Source organism: Spermophilus citellus (genome assembly GCF_964194105.1).
Source record: "Spermophilus citellus genome assembly, chromosome: 1".
Lineage (NCBI taxonomy): Eukaryota > Metazoa > Chordata > Mammalia > Rodentia > Sciuridae > Spermophilus > Spermophilus citellus.
In genome coordinates, this window is record NC_138182.1 from 264,429,080 (window position 1) to 264,452,120 (window position 23,041).

Consider the following 23,041-nt stretch of genomic DNA (forward strand, 5'->3'; position numbering starts at 1 on the left):
CTACCAATTCAACCTCTCTCCTTCAATGTCTCACTGACTCCACAAATTCAATTCAACATTTCCTAAAAGGAATGAATAATGATTTTTCCCCTCCAAAACAATACATTCTCCTTTCTTAGAGTTTCCCATCTTAATAAATGATACCATTTACTGGTCATCAAAACCAATATACCAGGGAATCATCTGTCAACTTTTCTTTTCTCACCCTTTAGTTAAATTTTTTTTAAAAGTTCCTATCATTTATGTGTCCACTATAGCTTAATCAAAGTTTTTAAATAAATAAAAGTTACTGATATTTTTGCTCATAAATACTTCCTGAATTAATCCATTTCACACCTTTGTCTCTTGTCTGGCTACTACAGTAACATCCTTGCTGGGCTTTTAAGCACCATCACTGCTGGGGGCCTTCTTTGGTTTCCCTACTCTCACAACACAGTGCTGCCTGTTGGCAGGTCCTACAATGACCATAATCTACTGACTAATTACATAATTCCACCTTCATTGTCTGCTTGTCCTCAGAACCACACACTTCATCAGGGAAGGGCCCTAGATGTTTCATTAACTCTTTTGGTCTAGGATCCTACTCCTGTACATGAATCTCTGTTCTCCTGTGCCCACTATTAAGAATGAGTACACTTTCTACTTTTCCAATTTATCTAAGTCCCTTACACCCTCTGTGGTCCGAAACCTGAATTGGTTCCTCTCTTTGTTCTCCCCAGCACTGCTATCCCTAATATCCTGCCACTCACCACATACTGCCTTGCATCATGATGCACTGTCTGGATATGTCACATCTTCCACAGAGAATATAAGTTCTAAAGGATAGAAGGAATAAAATATATATAATCAGGTTTTCTAACTGCCAGTGCTATAAAATATTTTTGTAAATATCTTGACATTGATTTCCTATTCTCCAACACATCTAGCCTATTAAGGGCATGTTAAACTGCACTGAAGTTTCCAACTAAAAAAAATTATTTTTTTTGGCAGTGGGTACTAGGGCTCAATCCTAAGGCCTCACAGATGCTAGGCAAAGCTCTACCACTGAGCTACACCCCTAGCTCTTTTTTTAAATTTATTTGTTTATTTGGGGGGGCACCCAGGATTGAACCCAGGGGCACTTAATTACCAAGCCACATCCCCAACCCTTTTTATATTTTATTTAGAGACAGGGTCTTGCTAAGTTGAGTAGGACCTCACTAAGGTGCTGAGGCTAGCTTTGAATTTGCAATTCTCCTGCCTCAGCTTCCCAGGCCGCTAGGATTACAGGCATGGCCACTGCACCCAGTCCCTAGCTTTTAAAATTTTATTTTGAGACAGGGTCTCGTTAAATTACCAAGGCTGGCCTTGAACTTGTGATCTTCCCAGCCTATTGGCTGAGATTACAAGTGTATGCTACAACATTTGGCTTCCAACTAAATTTTAAGATGTCTTTTTTTTTTTAACATTTATTTTTTAGTTGTAGGTGTACACAGTACCTTTATTTTATTTTTAAGTGGTGCTGAGGATCAAACCCAGTACCTCACGAATGCTAGGCAAGCACTCCACCTCTGAGCCACTACCCCAACCCAAGATGTCTTTCTTTTTTTTACTGATTCAAAACTATCAGCAGCTAAAAAGATTAAAGCCATCTTTAATTTGTTAAAAGACTGGGGACCAGAAACATGTCCTTGCTGCCTCTTCACACAAAAGCTTCCTTCATTGTAAAATAAGGCATAGATCAAACACAAAAATCACTAAGACCAGCATTTAAATATATTTATAATATTTATAATCATGTTAACATGACAGTTATGATTATTTTCATTCTCTACTATTCCCACAGAAGAACACTGTGAAAACAGCTGGATTTTCAAATATTTGAATTTTAGCAAAATGCTTTTAATAAAAAAAAAAAACTCCTGTCACAGACCACACACCACCAATAGAATCTATTACCTTCCCCATGATGCCCCGACTACCCCACACTTTCCCAGTTAATCTTTGTTCCCATTCCCTTTAAAATCTCTTGCTCTATGAATCTGCCCCATGAATTTCAATCTATCACCCTTTCTTGATTCCCCTTGGGAAATAATCCCATTCCCTCTAGACTTCCACTGCTCTTAGTCTGTACTTACTTCTTTTACAGCACTTACCAGACACTGGCTCATGTTACAGTCATGTGTGCACAATCAAACTCTTCCACTAGATTATTTGCTCCTTGATGACACATTGGTTGACTCAGTCATTTCTGTATTCTTCACAATCCCTGGCAGAGCATCCTGCACACAGTAAGTGCTCAATAAATTTTACTTTCTCATCAATGGTATGATCATCAATGGTCTCTATGTCACTTCTGTACATATTTCTTCCATGTGTATCAGCAAATTTACATCATCAAAACCCACCCAGAGGAAGGGTGGCTCTTGCCTGGAATCCCAGCAACTCACGAGGCTGAGGCAGAAGGATCGTGAGTGCAAACTCAGCCTCAACAACTTAGTGAGGCCCTCAGCAACACAAGGAGACCCTTCCTCTAATGAAATATAAAAAAGGTCTGGGGGTATGACTCCATAATTAAGATCCTTGGGTTCAATTCCTGATACCAAAAAAAGAAAAATAAAAGAAAACCCACCTAGAAAGCATACCTTCTCCTATGCATGTACTGTCCCAGGCTCTGTGAACTCAAAGATGAGTAAGACACAGAATCAACAGGACTCAGAGAACTCATACAGTTATATTTTTAAAAAATATAATATGCCCAGAACCACGAAAAAACAACAACAACAACAAACCAATATCAGGCTATAAACAAAAGAGGTATGTACAGGATCTTGGGAAACACAAAGGAGTGTGCTGAAGCTAGAAGTGGTCAACTGTACAATGTGTAACAACTGAATGCTTACTACCAAATCCTACTGGATGTTTCTATAGTCAAAAATCTAAAACTACTGACCATGAAATTAAAGTTCTGAGTGCAACCTTGAATTCCAAGTCAAAGAATTGACTGCATCTGGAAAAGTAATTGTTTCTTGCATCTGCTTACTCCTAGGTTACTATTCGGAAGCAAGGAAACTGAGGGAGATGTTCTGAACAATTAATAAGTCCAGTAACGTCAATGCAAAAAGAGTTACAAAGCGTGTTACATTCTTATTGGGAACCCCGGGTTCAATCTGCAGCCCCGTCACCTTCATCCAGCTGATGCTTATTACCAGCTTGCATCTCCCGCCAGGCTGTGAGCTGCACCAGACTTGCCTAAGATCAAGATCTCATGCCCCTTTGGAAACTCCGACGGCCCCAGGCCTGGACCACACATGCACTCCACAAATGAATGAAAGCCATCCTTTTTCAATTCTATTTATCAATGAGACCCGGGCCTAGGGTCACTCTCTTGCTCTACCAGCAGATCTGGAGAAAGGCTGCCTGACCCCAACTCTCAGGCGCCTTTCATCCCCAGACCCGGACTCCAGCCCGATTTAAATCCCAACACTCGGAAACATTCCCTCTTCCACAACCCGCAAGGTGCCGCGTTCACTTACAAAAGGGGAGCGAGGTCGCCGTCAGAGAAAAAACAGGCTAATAGTACAACCACCAAGACACTGGCGCCGCCCGCGCCTCCGGAACAGGAAACCGAGGGAATTAAAAAGCAAACCTGCGAAACTGGGTCAGGGGAGGGAAATCTCTTGGGCACGCCGCAGCGCCTTGTGCGCACTGATTGGCCCATCAACGAGAGCGATGGACGTCTAAACCAATCGTCTATGTCGAGCGCTCTGGCGCCCGTCCCCCCGCCCTCTACGTGCTCCAATCCGGAAGCGCAACCGGGTGAGCGCGCATTTCCGTCGCGAGAGAGTGGCGGGGCAGCGACTTGGGCGTTCTCTGGTGCTCGCTGGGTTCCTCCGAATCTCTGGGACACAAAAGGGCGCGCAGATATGAGTGACTCTGCGGGAGAGCTCACTCGCCTCAGGTGCTACTCCGAGCTCCCAGTGTGGGTAGTGGAGGATCATCAGGAGGTGAGCGGGCGGCTAAACGGCCCTGGGTCAGAATCTCCCAGAGCCCTGACGAGTCGGATTTCGAACCCAGGTGCCCTGACTCCGAGACCCCTTGCTCTCCACTCGATTGGCGCTGGTTTGCACCTGTCTCCCGCATCTCTTTCACAGCCCTGCTTGCCTGCTGTTTAAGCAGAAGGCTTTATACTAACAACACAGCTCTCATCTGTGACATGGGAACAATAATTATAGTACGCCCAGGGCCGATAGGAGTTTTCGTGCGTATTATATTAATACATCTTTAACCACAGTGTCCAGCATTTATGAATGTTAAAAGATGTTTCCGTTTTTATGACCGTTCCCCTTTACGGTATTAAAATCGTTGCCTTAAACTAGAGGGAGTCGTCAAAGGAGTGTCATGGATCTAAGAAATTTGTTTAAAATAATCATTAATAGGCTATGGCGCTTTGGGGGATATAAAAGGGAAAGAGGACCTGAGAGTATATCTCAGAGGTAGAGCGTTTGCCCAGCATACCTGAGGTCCTGGGTTATATCCAAGCACCAAAAAAAATTACGGATGGAAAAAGTTAAGAGAAAGACAGAAACTCTACATATAGTGTGTATGGGCCTGAGAGAAGGCCAAAGTGGCGGTTAAGCAATGCTTTCAAATTCAGTATTAAACCTAGAACTGTAGAAGATGTAAGGGGAAAAAAAGCCTTATAGACCCTGAGGTTTAGTTTACCTTGAAAACACACAGTCAGTGCTAGAACCAGCAGCTGGAGATGCAAGTTGTAAGTTCATAGGAACAAAATAAAGCCTGATGTCATCATCTGAACTATCTACAATAAATGCGTTTTATTCTCTCACTTTTTAAAAAAATATTTATTTTTTCAGTTGTAGTTGGACACAATATCTTTATTTTATTTGTTTGTTTGTTTTTAATGTGGTGCTGAGGATCCCAGGGCCCCCCACGTGCTAGGTGAGCACTCTACTGCTGAGCCACAATCCTAGCCCCATTATTCTCTCACTTTTTAATAACATGGTATGCTTTTAATTATGTGCAGTTAAGTTTAACATTGGTTTTTAGTATGTATTTAAGTGTATGCTCATGATTTCAGTGCCCATTTCTGAATGTGTGTATGTGTCTTTCATAGGTTCTGCCTTTTATATACCGGGCCATAGGCTCAAAGCATCTTCCTGCCAGTAATATAAGTTTTTTACATTTTGACTCACATCCAGACCTCCTTATTCCTGTGAATATGCCTGCAGACACCGTGTTTGATAAGGAAACACTCTTTGGGTAATGTGATTTCTTGTTGATGAACTTTTATGTGTTTGAAATACAGCTTGCAGTAGATGATAAATAAGAGGGCCTATGAGTATACCTAGTATGCTTAAGGTCCTGAGTTTAATCCCCAACACTGGAGAGGGGGAGGAGGAGAAATACACTTTGCTAAGCTCATGGGGTTTTGTTTTTTCTTTTTGCCATTTTCATTTTATTTAGAACAAGTGTTGATGAACTTTTAAAATGTGTACATGGAGTTTGGTGCCACTGCCTGGATTAATCTTAGGACATCAACCCACCATTAATCTTGAACCAGCAGTGCAAATGTCAACACACAAAGGGAATTATACCTATTATTTTTATGAAAATAGTTGTGACCCAGTGATTATTCTAAGAAGATCTCAGGAACCTCCCAAGGAACTACACTCTGAGGACTGCTCTCAAAATATTGTGGCTCAAATGACGTTCGGGGAAAAAAAACACTTAAATTTTAATGCTTCTTCCCTATTTCTTTTCCAGAGAATTAAGTATTGAAAATTGGATTATGCCTGCAGTTTATGCTGGCCATTTTTCTCACGTAATATGGCTTCATCCCACATGGGCTCAGCAAATCAGAGAAGGCAGACACCACTTTTTAGTAGGTAAAGACACTTCTACCACAACAATCAGGTAATTCGCTCATATTTATAAATACAAAATGGGTTGCATATTTCTATCTTATTTTGGATTTTTGTAATAACTAAGTATTCCTATAAACAAATAGGGTCAGATTAAGCCTCAGCTCTTCCAAAAAGAGTTTTTAAAACACCAAAAGCAGATTTTCAAGTCTCTTGACCTCTGTCGTATACTGTGTATGTTTCATTGCTCGTAAAATTAATTTTTTAATAAAATGATCTTCATCTTCTGGAATTTGACCTCAATAATTTAAATTCAACAAGTCACTTAATTTCCTTATAGATTTATATATTCAGTGGTACATTTTACGATCTCCTTTCAATGCAACTATTATGTGTTGAATGTAACAAACAGGAAATGAGAGAGCAAATTTTTTTCTTTGATTCTCTTCTTTTTTTTTAATAGATACAATGACTAAATTAGTAGAGTTTAGGTTTTAATATTATTTTAATATTAGTTTTAGTTAATTAAATTATAGCTTAGACTAAGTTAAATTATAGCATCCTCTTCTTTGAGTTACATGTGCATCTATTGTCATCTATTGTCAATCAGCAAGGAGCAGGAGAGCAAAGCACTATATACTTTTCTTCATTCACAACCACTGGACTGTACTTACTCAAATAACCACATCTAGCTAAAAAATAGATATGAAATATAGTCTTTACTTTGGGAAATCGTGTGTGCCCAGCTAAGAATGTGCATAATGCCATTTCTACAGAACAGGAATACAAATGGTAAAGGCAGCTCTCAGTATTTGTCAAATATGTCTTTTCTTGTATTTCTGTAATGCTGCAATGTCAGCTAATTTGTCCATTCTTCTTTAAAATAGTTTTTCCTTCTGTTTCAGGGTTACAAGTGCAGATTATTACTTCCTAAGTGATGGTCTTTATGTACCTGAGGATCAGCTGGAGAACCAAAAACCATTACAATTAGATGTGATTTTGGTGAAACCTTGTAAACTCCGTGACAATCCAGAAGAAAGTGCTGCAGTGTCTTCTGCAAAGAAGCCCAGACTAACACTGGGAAATGCAGAAAACACTGCCTCTGCTAACTGTGACTTGGATTCAGGAGGACTGATGAAAGACACCATGACACAGAGAAGTGACCAAGCTTGCCAGGAGCCATCATGTTCATGTTCTGAAAGTCAGCAATGCCACACTACAGCCAGCACTAAGGAAATTATGGAAATCTTAAAGCAGGGGGATGCGTTTGTTTTAGATATTGACTTAGATTTTTTTTCTGTCAAGAATCCCTTTAAAGAAATGTTCACTCAGGTAAATATGGTATTTTGTATGGGTGGGGGGGTGGGGGCGGGTAGTACTAGGAATTGAACCAGAGGCACTCTACCACAAGCTACACCCCAATCCTTTTCTTCATTTTGAGACAGGGTCTCACTGAGTTGCCCAGACTGGCCCCAAACTTGTGATCCTCCTGGTTTAGCCTCTTAAATCACTGGGATTATAGGCATGCACCACCATGCCCAGATCTGAATATGCTGTTTTTATACTATAAATCTTGAAAATTCTGTAACATTTCTCTTAAGATTAGGGATAGTAAGCTTCTGCAAATAGCCAGATAGTGTTATTTTAGGTTTTTGAGGCCACATTCTCTGTCATATGTTTTATTTTATGTGTTTGTTTTTCTAACCTCTTGAAATTATGTACAGATTGAGGCTAGGGTTCTGGCTCAGTGATACAGCACTTGCCTCGAATGCATGAGGCACTAAATTCACTCCTCAGGATCACATAAATAAATAAAATAAAGATATCCATTTACAACTAAAACAAAAATTATATACAGATTGAGCATTCCTACTCTGAAAATCCAAAATCTGAAGTGCTGAACACCATGATGAAGAACACCAGTAAAATCTATAAATATTCTGAAAAGGGGGCTAGGGATGTGGCTCAAGTGGTAGCGCGCTCGCCTGGCATGCGTGTGGCCCGGGTTCGCTCCTCAGCACCACATACCAACAAAGAAGTTGTGTCTGCCGAGAACTAAAAAAATAAATATTAAAAAATTCTCTCTCTCTCTCTCTCTCCTCTCACTCTTTCTAAAAAAAATAAATAAATAAATATTCTGAAATACTTCTGGTTTCAAGCATTTTGGATACAAAACTTCTATTATAACACTTTATAATTTAATAACTTATTTTTTAGTATCATGGAAAGAGCAGAGAGTTTTTGTTACATCTATGCTTACTGGCTATGTGATCTTGGGAAAGATACTTAACCTTTCTGACTTGTGTTTTTTCAAGTATAAAGTAGAAATAATAATTGTACCAGCAGGCTGGTGATGTAGCTCAGTGGTAGAGTGGTTGGAGCTGAGTTCAATCCCCAACACTACAAGTAAATAAATGAATAGTAATCAGACCCAACTCTTGGGATTGTTGGATCAGTAAAGCACTAAGGATAGTGCCACAACACTGTGCTTAATAATTTAAGCTCTTGGTTATAACTTCTTCCTGGCAGTAGAGTAGTCCTAAATAGGATTATTGGAGTCAGATATAGCCATCTACATGACAGAACTGTCTAGTTGTACTAAACAAGGGGAAGACTTTCTCCTACAAAGTCTAGGTGTAATAGGCATCTGTCTTGTCGGGGATAGAGCCACCTAACTGAGGTTCATTGTCTGCCAGTCTGCTCTGTTATTGCCTTAATACTCTGAGTTTTCTTCTGTTGCTTGAGAAATGCTGCACAGTGGACATAGAGTTTGTTGTGATTGTTATAGATATGTATATCATCGATATTAAAAGCTAAAATCAATTTAGATCCTAGAATATAACCACTGATATAATGGGATGTTTTTAAAAATGTTCTAATGACCCAGTAGCCACCTGTTCTCCCATACTTTCTTTACTTCATTGTCATGCCCAGCTGGGTAGAGTTTCTCTGAAGAAATTATATTTACAACTGCAATCTTAAATGCATATTTTCCCTTTGAATAATTATCTAAGATCTTCTCCTTGTGTCACAGGCAAGACTGTTGTTTGCTTAAAGTATACCATTGAAAAAATTAACAGATATTTTGGTTTTGTTTTTCAGGAAGAATACAAAATCTTACAAGAATTGTACCAGTTTAAAAAGCCTGGTAGCAACTTAACTGAGGTATCTACTATTTGTTTTTTCTGAATTTTATATTTATCACATATATCATAAATATATCTTGAACTTATTAGAATGATCCCAAAGGACTAAAGGATCCCAAATTCTTGTGTGTATGCATGCCCGTGCGCGCATGTGTGAGTGATGTTATATAAACCCATGGTTAGTACTTGGAAATCATGTATTGACCAGTTGAACTTAAGATTTTCATTATAATAAGATTCTACTTGTGTTTTGAAGGAATAACAATATAATCTTAGTTTTTCAATTTATTTATAGGAAGATTTGGTAGATATTGTTGATACTCGAATTCATCAATTAGAAGATTTAGAAGCAACTTTTGCTGATTTGTGTGATGGTGATGATGAAGAAACTGTACAGAAATGGGCTTCAAACCCTGGGTAAGACTCCGAAACATTTTTTTTTCCTCAAATTTGCCAATTTTCAGTTCCAAATATGTCTTTAAATGTATTAAATACATTGCTTTTTAAAAATGAGTATTAGTGCTGAAGATGTAACTCAGTGGTAGAACATTTACTTGCCTAGCATCTGTGAGGCCCAGGGTTTGATCCCCACAGATTTACTAATAATAGTTAGCATTTATTGAATGTTTTGTGTGCTCTATCTCTATGGATTTCTCTTGCATTATGTAACTTTGTTTCTTATAGCAATGTAGGATTCATTATTTTTTTAAAGACCTATTTTTTTTAATATCTTTATTTTTATTTATTTATTTTTTGGGGTGCTGAGGATTGAACCCAGTGCCTCACACTTGCAAGGCAAGCACTCTACCACTGAGCTACAACCCCATCCCAAGGGATTCATTATTATTATGTCCATTTAATTCAGAGGAAAGCAAGGCACAGAGTTCAAGGAAGTTGCCCTGAGTTGCATCGTAAGTGTGCATCTTTTTGTTACTGTGCATTAGCAGCCCCTAAATTTAAGTTATTATACTAGATTTTTGGAGAATTAAAGATGGGCAGTCCTGTTCTAAGTAGAACAAAAAAAAACTAATCTCTTAACAGAGAAGTAAATTACTTGACAAGTAAATTTCAGTATGAAAACTTGGCTCCTTTTAAGAATTACCTAACAAGCCAGGTATGGTGGCACATGCCTGTAATCCCAGCAGCTTAGGAGACTGAGGCAGGAGGAATTCAAGTTCAAAGCCAGCTTCAGCAACTTAGACCCTAAGCTACATAGTGAAATCTTGTCTCAAAATAAAAAAGGACTGGGGATATGGCTTGGTTGTTAAGTACCCCTAGGTTCAAACTCTAGTAGCAAAAAAAAAAAACCAATAAATGTTTGAGATAATGAGTATGCCAGTTATCCTGATTTGATCATTATAAACTATATACATGTATGGAAGTACTACATTATATCTCATAAATATGTACAATTATTGTGTTTTAGTTAAAAAAAAAAAAAGAAGAACCCAACTATAACTAAAGGAGTTTATTTTCAATCTGCCCATTAAGAGCAGGATTTAAAGTCTAATTCTTCATCAGGTGATTTATTTGGGTGATTCTTTCATTGTTAATGTTACTTTGAAAATGTGGAGGGGGATGAAAGCCTTTCAGAATGGAATCCTTTAATATTGGACCTGGTATGAAAGTGTATTAACATAGATATTATAGTTGCTTTTCTTTATAATAATTCTTTAAACCATGTAAACTCAGAGAGCCAAAAGAGTAAAAACCATAGGCAAATTTTTATCCTCATGTGCATAGGAAGATCAAAATTAGTTTATTTTAAAACAATCTCCCACATGTTGTGAGATTGCTTCTATTTACACTGTAGAAAACAATCAGCTATAAAACAACAACATTACATGAGAAATTAGAATCACAAACCTACCAAATTTGTCAAGATGGGTATTGAAAGTAATTCATCAGCTGTCCAGAAGAATGCAGAAACTGGGACAGTGGTTGCCTCTGGAGAAGGAAATCATGGCTAAAAGATGAAGTATATGACCAAGTGATGCCTTCTTTTGCTATGTACAGGTATTACTTATTCAAAATATTCATTGTAACTTTTACTTTAAAATATTCATAAAGATTTAGTCATTGTCATTAAAGAATTGGTATAAAATAATGCCTAATAGTTTCATCACAGCAGTAAAGATTGATCAGGCACTTGAACATCAGTTAATGATTTTTTTTTCCTTAAATATAGGGAACTGGTTCTACAAGTGATACCCTCTTTTTTTTTTCCCTTTTTTTGGTACCAGGAATTGAATACTAGGGCACTCGACCACTGAGCCACATCCCCAGCCCTATTTTGTATTTGTTTTAGAGACCGCTCACTGAGTTGCTTAGCACCTCGCAGTTGCTGAGGATGGCTTTAAACTCAATTTCTGTTCAGCCTCCCCAACTGCTGGGATTATAGGCGTGCGCCACCGCCCCCAGCTTCTTTTTTAAAATTATGATGGAAGAGGGAGATAAATAAGTGTCATGACATGAGTCTTCTTAGAAATACTGAAAAGTTCTCACTATTTTGTGATTCCATGAAGTCTTAAGCTGAGTTTAAACTTCACCAGCAAGAACAAAAATAGGCCAGAAGCCTTGGAGTCCTGAACCAACTGTAGACCTTCCACTGAAACCCTGTCTGCTGCTGAGCATGCCCAGGTAGTTCTTCAGCATCTGCAGGAAGTTCCAGGGCAGAGTTGAAGACTCAACAATACTACAATATCATGAGTTTAGACTCTTGTTGGAATTGTGAAGGAGGTGGCAGGGCTGGGAGCTGTGCAATAGATAAGGAAAAGTAGATAAGATAATAAAGAACACTTATTTCTTAGTATTTTAAGGTGAGACTTGAACAGTTTTTATCTTTCCAAGCATTGTATGAAGCATATTATTTATAGTAAATATTAAGTGTAATGTATTATTCGCTACTGTAATTTTAGTTGAGGTGGTTTTGGTGTTTCATTGATGGGATGGCTTTTTTTCAGAATGGAATCACTAGTTCCACTTGTACAGAGTTTGAAAAAACGGATGGAAGTGCCAGATTATGAAATGGTAAGTATTTTATATTAAAACATAAAGTTGACCTCTTATAAAAACAGTTTCCTGGGTGGAAAAAAAATGGTTTTTGTTAAAGTGATTGGATTTTATTTGTTTTTCTGAAGTCTGAATGAATTATTAAGAGATAAGTGAAAAAATACATATTTTATAGAAGCCAGAATACTGAAAAGTTTTCTAAGAAAAACATTTTCTTCCAAATTTTATGTATGAAGCAAAAGAACTATGTACTTTTATTATTATTATTTTGTTGGTGATCATCTCTCTCTTCCCCAGACAAGAATAAGTTCATAATTTCTAAAGTTGTTCATTCCTTATTAATTCCTACTTATACTCCTATTGGCTCTTCTTTTCCTCTTTGGGAAAAAAACTTCTCTAATTTTAAAAACCAAGAAAAGGTAAAAGAGCAGTAGCTGATACATTTTTAATGTGTTAGCTCTTTCTTGTTAGTCAACAGTGATCTGAGTGCTGTGACCAATTATGATTTCTTCTATTTTTATATCAGTTTTTGAAGCATATATTTCCCCATTTTCCTCAGTACTGGAGTTAGGAAAAACTAAGACTTAAGAAGGTCAATTGACTTTTCTCAGATGTATGCCAGAGCTCAGACACGCATGTCTTCTGCCTCTTATCTGGTGCTTCTCTTCAATAAAAGGTGTTGAATGTTTTCTTTGGTTGTAAAATATAGTCAGAGCAGTTTTTTGAGCTGACATTTAAGTATTGGCTTAATGCTCAGTTTATAAGAAGAATATGTGTGTGTGTTTATCACCAAAGAATATCTTAGTTAACCCTGAGCTAAAACAAGGTTTGCTCTTTTTTGTTAAAAATGATGTAGTTAGAAGATGCTTAGAGTTTGAAAATGCTTTTGAGCTCCTGTTATATCATCTAACATATCTTCAAGCAAGTGTGCTTTAATCTTTACATAGCATCTTAATTTTGATTGTTGAGGAATTTTGTGTGATGTTTGAGGGAAAAGAGGTGGTAGGGACTCAGCATAGATACGTAATCAAATATGATGTGCTTATAGCTGTAGTGTGAGAACTCTGATCATTTTAGTGGAAAAGAACATGCAGAATCCATCATTAACTGATCACTGCCAATTATATCTTTGGTGCATATCTAAAGCCACCAGTAAAGTAGAGTGTTTTTCCAAGTTTTATACTTATGTACTCTAGATAAAGCTATGATATATTTGTATTCCAGTGTTCCAAACTTCAAAGTTAAAGTTGAAAAAAGACAGCCTGCAAGCCACTTCTAGCTTTCAAACCTATTTACTTTAATAAAGTAAGACTGGAATTCCATTTATTTATCTTTAAAACATATCTAGCCAAGCTCAGTGGTACACACCTGTAATCCTAACTAGGAGGTTGAGATAGGATTGCAAAGTTCAAAACCAGCCTCTGCAACTTAGAGAGAACCTGTCTCAAAATAAAAAAAAAAAGAGGTTAGGGATATAGTTCAGTGGTAGATTGCTTACCTAGCATACACAAGTCTGTGTGTTCAAGCCCCAGTACCCTAAACAGGAGGGTATAGGGGAACATAGCTCAGTAGTAGAGGACTCCCGGATTCAATACCACACACACACACACACACAAAAAAAAAAAAATAGATAGATACTGGTAGTGTGTGGCTATACATACAAAGGATATGCAAGAAAACAATATGTTAAAGTGGGAGGAAAACATTCTATTGTATCAAAGCTTTGAATGTAATATAGAGTACCTGTATTTAAAAAGTAAATGAAATAGCATAAAAAGTGGAGTGTGTATATTATATACACTTTTATATCAGCTTTTAAAATCTAAATAAAACATATAATTTGCCAGAAAATATGTACTTTCAAAATCAACTCAAAGAGAAACTGATAATCATAAAATAAAGAAGTAAAGAATTATTCCTAAAAAAAGATATTGGCCCAGACAATTGTACAGGCCAATTCTACCAAAACTTCAGAATGCAAATAACCTCTGTGGATTAGAAAGTTTTAAGGAAAACAATCCCAATCCATAAAAATTAGAAGATATATTGTCATTAGGGCCATTAATTATCAAAGAATCTTTTAAGATCAACAGTCTTACAGTGCAATTTAATTGTCTTATTTTCAGGTTCACCAAGCTGGTCTAACCTGTGATTATTCAGAACTTCCTCACCATATCAGCACAGAGCAAGAAATTGAGTACCTTATTCAGTCTGTATATTGCTTACTGAAAAGTTTACCAAAACCTACTCTTGTGACAATTGCAAGGTAAGTGCAGTAAGCTCAATAACGGCCCATCAAAGACATACATGTCCTAATCTCTGGACCTGTGAATATGCTGCCTTATTGTGGTAAAGGGAATTTGAGTGTGATTAACTCAAGAATTTTGAGATGAAGAGTTTATCTGTGTAGATCAGTATTATTACAGGATCCTAAGAAAAGGAAGGCAGAAAGATCAGAATCAGAGAGAGAGAAAAAGCTTGGAAAGTGCTATGCAGCACCTTTGAAGGTGAAGAATGGGGCCACAAGCTGAGAATGAGGCAGCCTCTGGAAGCTAGAAAAGGCCAGGGGACAGACTCTCTCCAGAGCCTACAATATGTATTAAAACACCACACCAGACCAGATGCATCTTTAGCATCACTAGCATAGCAGTTACAAAGGGAGACAGATAACCACATGCCAAATACTACCAATAGCACTACCATGATGATGTGATTGTTCTCATTATTGAATAACTTCTTAATAAAGGCCTTACCTTAAAAGTCCAGTATTAATTCACAGAGTAGTTGCACTCCTGGAAAATTTGTTAATATCTAATCCATTTTCAAAAAATACAAGTTTTAAATTCTAGGCTCAAAAATTTAAAAATTGGTTTCTCACTTGGTGAATGCTCCATGATTTTGGAAAAGTACACAGGACATAGGGATAATTATTCATATTGCAGGACTGTTGAAAGCATCCCAACAGTTTAGCCCTCTTCCCCCAGTCTCTTGAATGTCAATAATCTTCCCCTAGTCACTATGTCAATCAAAAATATACCTACAAATTTCCAAAAACCATAGCTCCCATAAAGTACCATTGCAATAGTGTTTAAAAGAATTTAGAAATCACCACCACCACCACAGAGCAGGGATCAAATCTAGAGCTTCATGCATGCCTGACAAGTACTCTACCACTAAGCCACAATCCCAGCCCAAAAAATTTGAAAGCCATTGAATACCCTTATTAAAGCTTATAAGTAAAGCTTTTACATAAGATACTTTTAAGCAGATCTTTTTTTTTTTTAATCTGTATATAGTTTCTAATTGGAATTTACAATAGCTAGGCCACAGCAATAGCCCAAGGGTCAATCAGAATGCACTGTGTAAAAAAGCCCAAGAGTAAGGCCACAGTTTATGAAATGAAGTACTGGACAGTGTTGAGAAATCCTTGTGATCTGTTCACTGAGGAGTGACCACTTTCATTTTGGAGTATAAGAAGACAAATTTAAGCAGATACAGCATTCTAGTGCTTTCAAGTTAGCCAACAAGGCCCAGTTAGATTGACCTCCACAAACTGAGGGCCCTACTAAGCCAGAAATTTTGTTTCAGGTAACAAAGTAGGAGATAAATTTCTCTTTTAACAAAAGCCTGCTATTGTTTCATGTACAGCTAAGACACTGTGGTCCTATGAATCTGCAGTTTAAACAGTTTTCATTCCGCTAGTTGAGGCTTGCTGGGCTATCTTCATTTTGTTAGTTGTTGAATCCAAGATGACATACTCCAAAACTGGAATTTAAGGCAGAGGCCTCTACTGAAGCCAGAGGTTTCCACTGTGTAAAAGAGCCCAAGAGTAAGCTAAGAGCTGATTTTCTTCTTCACATTCCATTCTTCCTGACTGGGAGAATTCCTTGTATGACTTGTGGGAAATAGAGCATATACCATATTGATTCTTACTGTTTTGTTTTTGTTTTTGTTTTTGGCAATGGGGGGATTGAACCAAGGGCCTTACACATGCTAGGCAAGCACCTTATCACTGTGCTACATCCCCAGCACTACTACACTTGAGATATAGAAGTAACCACAGTATATTGATTGTACTGACCTAAACAGTTCCATCCACCAAGTTACTTTTGTTTCCCTTCCAAACCACATTAGCTAAATCTAGGGGCCCCTACCTCCATCAGAATTGGCAAGTTGTTGACTTGGGCACTTGTATCCAATAAAGCCATAAACATTTGAGTCTTTTCCCTTCCCAGACATCACCCTAGAATACTCAGGTTTCCAGCCCTGATAAGGAAACCTTACTCTTTAAAGAAACTGTGGCTGTGGTATAGGATTGAAGGAAGTGGTTTTATGCCATTCAACAAGAAATAGTTCGTTTGAGCTATATGGTGGCTGCTCACCATTCAACCCAAATCAACCAACAAAAATTCCTCTCCCAACACTTTAGGTTCATCTAAAACACTGTATCAAGTGATACCATCTACTTCATTATATGGAAAGGATGACTTTTGAATGAATTCTCTGATCATCCTTGAGAGACTCCTCAACCCAGTAGTCTTCTGATTTAAGCAGGTCTTCATCCATATGTGTAACTTAGTATTTAAAAATGTAACACTTTATTTATCATTTATTTATTGTGTCTTAAATGTTTACATCAAGCCTCAAAAGTAACACAGTCACCAGAGAATGGAATGAGTTTGTTAGAGGTCTTACAGATTATTTCTTTAATATTATTTTTTAATCTCTAATAACAAATGCAAAGAAGTAGGCTGCTAATTCCAGTTTCTTCCAAAAGGATTTCCTATGCCACTTTCTCCATTCATACTCTAAACGGTTTTCCTCACCCCAATCTAGAACAAAGAGTCACTGATAAAATCTTTTCACATCTTAACACTGTAATTGGCAGTAACATTGTAGCTGCTCAGTGCAACTCAAATTGTTTTTAGGGAATTCTAAAAAGACTCCCAAAATACAAATTGCTGCCCACCCCACTTTGCTCCATTCTCCTTCATCCTACATAGGAAATTAATCCTAATGTCATCAAATTCCAGCATTTCATTTTGGACCAAGCCATGGATCCTTTCCACTTATGGGATTAACAAATTGTTTGTAGAAGTAGAACCCTTTCATCAACTAGAAAACCTTTACCCTACTCATTTCTAGCCCTAGCATAAACATAATAAAAATAAGAAAGACACCCAGTCACTGAGATGATAAATTCCTGTGCCCTACAGCAACATCTCCCTTTCAGGGAAGAGTAGTAGTTAGTAAGCACTTAGGATCACATCACATGGTTTGAAACCTGTCACTAGCACTTACTTACTAGCTGTGTGACCTTGCACAGGTTAATCCTTGTTTGTTTTAATTTCCTTTATAGGGAGGTAATTGTACCTGTTTTATAGAATTGCTGAGAAAATTAAGGAACAAAATTCATGTAAAGTGCCTGACAGGGTAAATATTTATTAACTTTCAACTGTTGAAAGAATTGAATACACCTACATTTCTATTTTACATTGAAATCAACACATGCAGCCTCTTCCTTCTTCACAGTGTGGTTTTTATCTTATATTTGTGTATATTTTTTCTCTTTTTTGTTCTTGGTTCCAGGTCAAGTCTGGATGATTATTGTCCTTCTGAACAAGTTGACACCATTCAAGAAAAGATCCTCAGTGTGCTGCACTCCCTTTATGGGACTCTAGACACTCACCTGGTATATTCAGCAGAATATTCTACATCTTGAAACATACAAAACACTAGGTTCCTGTTACATCCTATTATAGTAATAGAGTTTTCATTAACTTATTTGTAAATAAGTCTTCCAGAGAACACTTTTTATGTTACTATCACTTGAAATCTTTCAGATATTTAAATCTTCAGATATCAATTGAACAAAGGCAGGGGTTTTTTTTGTTTTATTTTGTTACATCAAATCCCAACTGTTGCTTATCTTTCTTTTCTTTATTGTCTTTATTTATGAGGATTTTTTTTTCATCTCCTTCTTCCCAGGTCAATTGATCTGTATGAGATTCATTCTTACATTTATTTATCCATTCAACCAGCTGACATTTGTTAAGCATTTATGTGTGCCAGACATTATCAAGTACGGGTGTGTGGTAATGAACAGAATAGACAGGGCCCTGCCCTTTTGGAAGAGGTAAATGAGAAGCAAATTATGGGTCATGAACAATGTTATGAGAGAAAGAACAACCACAAACATCTTAGGCATGCTCTTAGTACTCAGAATATTCTGGACATTATAGAAAGTAACATTCGCAAAAGCTACTACCAAGAAAAATAAACCTTTACCAGTCCATGAAAATGTTACAGGAAGTTAGCCTTTCCAAGACTCTTGGGATTGTGGCCAGACAGAAATGCTCTCAGCATTGTGATTTTTTTTTTTCAAAAATAGCTTTGTTGAGATATAATTCACATATCATACAATTCACATTTAAACTGTGCAATTCAATGATTTTTAATATACTTTTAAATATATGCAAAACCAATATCACAGTCAATTTTAGAACATTTTCATTGCCTCAAAACGAAACCCTGTATTAGATACCATCACTCGATCCACCCATTTTATTCACTCCTTGTCCCCCACCCATCCCAAACAACCACTTTCAACTTGTTCTTTTGTGACCAGCTTCTTTTATTTGGCATGTTTTCAAGGATCATCCATTGTGCACCACATATCACAACTTCATTTCTCTTTATAAGTGAATAGTAGCATTGTGATTTTGATTTTTGGTTTGGGGTTTTTTGCAGGACCAGAGAATGAACTCAGGGACACTCACTCTACCACAAAGCTATATCCCCAGCCCTTGTTATTTTTTTATCTTGAGACAGGGTCTCACTAAGTTGCTGAGGCTAGCCTGGAACTTGCAGTCCTCTTGCCTCAGCCTCATGGGTTGCTGGGATTACAGACATGCTTCTCCCAGCCCAGCTTCCATCGATGTTTTATTAAAGAGGTCTCAACCTGGGAGTGGTAGTACACACCTATAATCCTAGCAACTTGACAGGCTGAGGCACAAGGATCACAAGCTCTAAGCCAGCTTTGGCTTAGCAAGACCCTATCAAAATTCAAAAAAAGAAAAAAGGCTGAAGATATAGCTCAGTTTTAGAGCGCTCCTGGATTCAGTCTGCAGTGTTGGGGGTGATGGGGCAGGGCCTGGTTGAATGAACTTTATTTACCAAACAAAAATTCACTTTTTGGGACTGGAGCTGTAGCTCAGTGGCAGAGTGCTTGCCTAGCATGTGTAAGGCACTGGGTTCAATCTTTAGCACCACATTAAAATAAACAAAATAAAGGTTTGATGTCCATCTACAACTACCAAAAAAAAAAAAAAATTCTTGATTTTGGTTTTGCTAACCAGAAAAGCAAAGCACTTCAGGGATTTTTGCCCATCCTAATAGTCATTGTGGGTATCAGTTATCATTGTTCCATTTTATTTAAATGCCATTTTATTGTCAGTCTGAGTTGATAAATTTTTAAATAACCCAGCTTGTTATGAAAAAGTAGAGAAAATTAAATCTTTAATTTTGACCTGCCATAAATACCCAAGGACACAACTGTCTCCCCACCAGCCTCCTCATAATACAACCAAACAAAATGAGTTCACCCCTTGATGAGCATAAAGCCAATAAGCACAACCAGGAGATGAAAGAATCAAGAAAGGCTTGCTACTTGCAACAGCTAAGGAGAACACTAGAGATCTTATCTCAAAGTTGTGCCTCTTATGGAATGAAGGAGTGTTACTGGAGAGAGGCTTGTGTGCACCTTCTGGAGGGGATTGTTATCACAGGTGGTAAGCACATTCCTGCACATGCAGTTAGAGGTCAGTCTCTTCACAGGGTCCATGTTTGAAATGGTGGATGAGAGTGCCTCTGTGGTGGTGAATTTAACATTATGATATTATAATGAGCAAGTTTCACTCTAAGTCACCCTGAATAATAACTTGGTGGTTTTGAGCTAGTTTAAAGTGGTTTCATGTGTTTTTTTTCCTCTGGAAAGCTTTATCTGAAACAGCAACAACAACAAACAAAAACATAGCTTGAAGGGATGTGTCTTCACCCCCCCCCCCACAGCAAACATAGGTGTTTACCCCTATGAGTTCCTGCCTAAAATAAAAATAAGATAACCCTTCTTGAGACACTCTTAATCATGGAAATTCTTATTTTCCCAATTTGCCAAAGCATCCTGCTCTTCAGTATGCCCTTTGTTAAGTAACCATTTTAACTACCATTTAATTTCACTTCTTTTAAAGGATAAAATGGCATGTAAAGACAAAAGAAAACAGCACTCATCCACAATTGTAAGTTGTATGTAGCCAAAATCATAGGGTTACCTAATTTTATGAATATTCAAGGACATATTACTATGGTCATTCAGTAGATGGCACCAGACCCCATTTTTCCACTGATTATGTATTCCAATGAATTTTTCTTATCACCAAGTTGATTTCCAAAGTCTGATGGTTTTGAATGCTTGTGTTGAATTTACTTAGCTTTCCAATTTGATAAAACATTATATTCCAGAAAGGTTTATGTTCTTGTAAAAATCAGAATTGCAAAATTGTGCTATTTATTTATTTTAAATTATAGGCATAACTTTCATGAATAATTATTTTGTGTGCTAAAAGAAATTAAAAGATGTGTTTTGAAATTTTAAAGATTTGGGGGTTGTTTTTTTCTTTTTTCTTTTCAATGCTAGTGATTGAACCCAGGGCCTCCCACATTGAAGACAAATACTCTCCCACTCAGCTACATCCCCAGTCCCAATTTAAAAGATTTTAAATCAAACTATAGCACTAATTAATTGTTTCTGATCACAGTATGTTGATATCATTGATCTTATAAGTCTGAAACTCAAGTGTGATTCATCATTGCTTTAATTCAGGCTGAATAAAAGAACATCAAATTATGTTACAGGAACACTCACATTGTTTAATTCTCTTGTTCTGTGATTGTGTCTTTCAAGAAAAAAATTTAGTCCCCACTTGTTGAATAAAACCAGATTAGAAAATTATGTTTCTGCACATTCCAAGTAGGAAGATATTTACTCAAGACATTCTTTGAGTTCTAAGTACATATGAGGAAAACATGTATAAATATAATAATGTACATTCCAAATAGGAAGATATTTACTCAAGACATTCTTCTTTTGCATTCTAAGTACATATCAGGGAAACATATACAGATATCATTAAAAAGTCCAGCCTTTGCTAATACTCTTGAGTGATAATTTTATTAATTAATTTGAGAGATAATTTAGAAATGATATCTGTAGATATCTGTCTTTATGTGTTCCAGGTTCCCATGAAGCTTAGTCAGCATTTCTCAATCTTTACGTAGTAATCTCTTCTGATCTTCATTTTGTTTAGCAGTAGTAGTCCTGGATCACTGGCAGTTGATCCATTTTACTGCCAATTGTTCACTGTCAGTTTCAGGTGTGTGCATACAAAATTATTTTCATGCACTATGTATTTTTTTTTTACCTTTTATTTTGTTTATTTGTTTTTATGTGGTGCTGAGGATCGAACTCAGGGCCTTGCACGTGCCAGGCAAGCACTCCACCGCTGAGCCACAACCCCAGCCCTGCACTATGTATTTTAAGAGAAAGTGCTTTTGTGAAACTCAAGTAGGTTTTGTTGGATTTCTTTCAGAAATACATATTACTTATATATTTAGGGCATACAATATGTTCTTACATATATACATAGTGAAATGATCAGTGTAGCGAAGTAAATTAATATGACTACTCACATAGTGTTCGTGGTGGAGGTGGATGGTAAGAGCACCTAAAATTACTCATCCAGCAAAAATCCCAAATATTATTTTAACTAAGTCCTCACGTTGTACATTAGATCTCATCCTGCACACCTGCAACTCTGGATCCTTTAACCTAAACCTCTCCATTTTCTCCTCTCCCCTGCTCCCTGCTTATGGTAAACACCGTTTACCATTTTTCTCTACCCCACTCACTGTTCACCTTTCTTCTTTTGGATTCCACATATAAGCAAGAAGATGAGCTTTATAAATCCCACTGTGCCCTGCACCCTTGCCCCCTTCAATGGTAGCACTTCTGTTGTTCTGGTTCCTCAGCTCCTTTTCCTAGATTGCCTCTGTACTTTCATAGTTCTGGTTGCATTCCTAGGACTACAGACAGCAGCACCAGACTTTCCCTTTACTCTCACTTGAGTTCAACAGATGAAGTTATGATGACAAAGGAGGTTTCCATGAACGTTGAATTTTAGAAGTTCTCTGAGCAGTGAATATTCTGATTATATACTAGAAGGATGTGTCTATATTTCTGTAAATTAGTTAGCTGGCATTCTGCACATTAGTACTTGGAAGTTTGGTTCCTATAATTCAGAAACAGGTTAAGACAAGGCTGAGGCAACACGATTTCACTTCTTTTGAAAGCCTTCCCCAAATAACCAGCCTACAGCTACTTCTATCAGGTAGAAGCATCCCTACCATGACTTCTAATTTCCACTCTTCCACAGCAGTAAGCTCTTTGAAGCCTACTGAGCAGCCTTCAGCACTGCTTAGAGGCCATGGTACCTCATTTAAGGTGAGTTATGGCCAGATCTAGCCAAGTAAGACACTTCATGATAGAAATATAAATACAATAGAGCATAGTAGCAAATGTATGGGCTTCAGAGGCCGACTCCTCACTCCAGTGCCCCCTTCTCTTTGTTCTAGCTGTGAGACCTCTTTAAGTTTCAGCTGTAACCCAACTTTTTTTTTTCCACCAGTACTGGGGATTGAATTCAGGGATGCTTTGCCACTGAGCTACATCCCCAGCCCTTTTTATCTTGAGACAAGATCTCACTAAGTTACCCAGGATGGCCTTAAACTTGCAATCCTTCTGCCTCAACCTCCTGAGTTACTGGGTTTTCAGGAGTATGCCACCATGCCCAGCTTCAGTTTCCCCAATACAACTTCACCCATCGGGATATTGTGAAGAAGAATGCACATAAATCCCCTCACACAGGAATCTTTCAGTAAACACTAGCTATTTACAAATTCAGC

The 23,041-nt window shown here is 37.4% G+C and overlaps 2 protein-coding genes across 8 annotated transcripts in view; one reads left to right on the plus strand and one right to left on the minus strand.

Annotated features, from left to right (window-relative positions):
* Positions 1-3,644, minus strand: part of DROSHA (drosha ribonuclease III) — a 118,297-nt gene extending 114,653 nt beyond the window's left edge. For 3 of the 4 annotated variants that reach the window (XM_081285080.1, XM_081285078.1, XM_081285077.1), the window contains exons 1-3: positions 3,516-3,644; positions 2,136-2,261; positions 750-815 (exon numbers count right to left, since the gene is read on the minus strand). In XM_081285080.1, coding sequence (XP_081141206.1) covers positions 750-769 — 20 coding nt within the window. In that variant the 5' untranslated portion in view covers positions 770-815; positions 2,136-2,261; positions 3,516-3,644. The remainder of the gene's footprint in view (positions 1-749; positions 816-2,135; positions 2,262-3,515) is intronic. The other variant, XM_081285079.1, reaches the window with a different exon arrangement.
* Positions 3,645-3,815: 171 nt separating this feature from the next.
* The window catches only part of LOC308648723 (UPF0489 protein C5orf22), a 29,802-nt gene continuing 10,576 nt past the window's right edge, over positions 3,816-23,041 (plus strand). The window contains exons 1-9 of one of the 4 annotated variants that reach the window (XM_081293707.1): positions 3,816-3,940; positions 5,117-5,262; positions 5,767-5,916; positions 6,770-7,196; positions 8,967-9,029; positions 9,306-9,427; positions 11,974-12,040; positions 14,149-14,288; positions 17,612-17,714. In XM_081293707.1, the coding sequence (XP_081149833.1) occupies positions 5,222-5,262; positions 5,767-5,916; positions 6,770-7,196; positions 8,967-9,029; positions 9,306-9,427; positions 11,974-12,040; positions 14,149-14,288; positions 17,612-17,714 (1,113 nt within the window). In that variant the 5' untranslated portion in view covers positions 3,816-3,940; positions 5,117-5,221. Of the gene's footprint in view, positions 4,057-5,116; positions 5,263-5,766; positions 5,917-6,769; positions 7,197-8,966; positions 9,030-9,305; positions 9,428-11,973; positions 12,041-14,148; positions 14,289-17,611; positions 17,715-23,041 lie in introns of all 4 variants that reach the window. The other 3 variants (XM_081293706.1, XM_081293709.1, XM_081293708.1) reach the window with 3 other exon arrangements.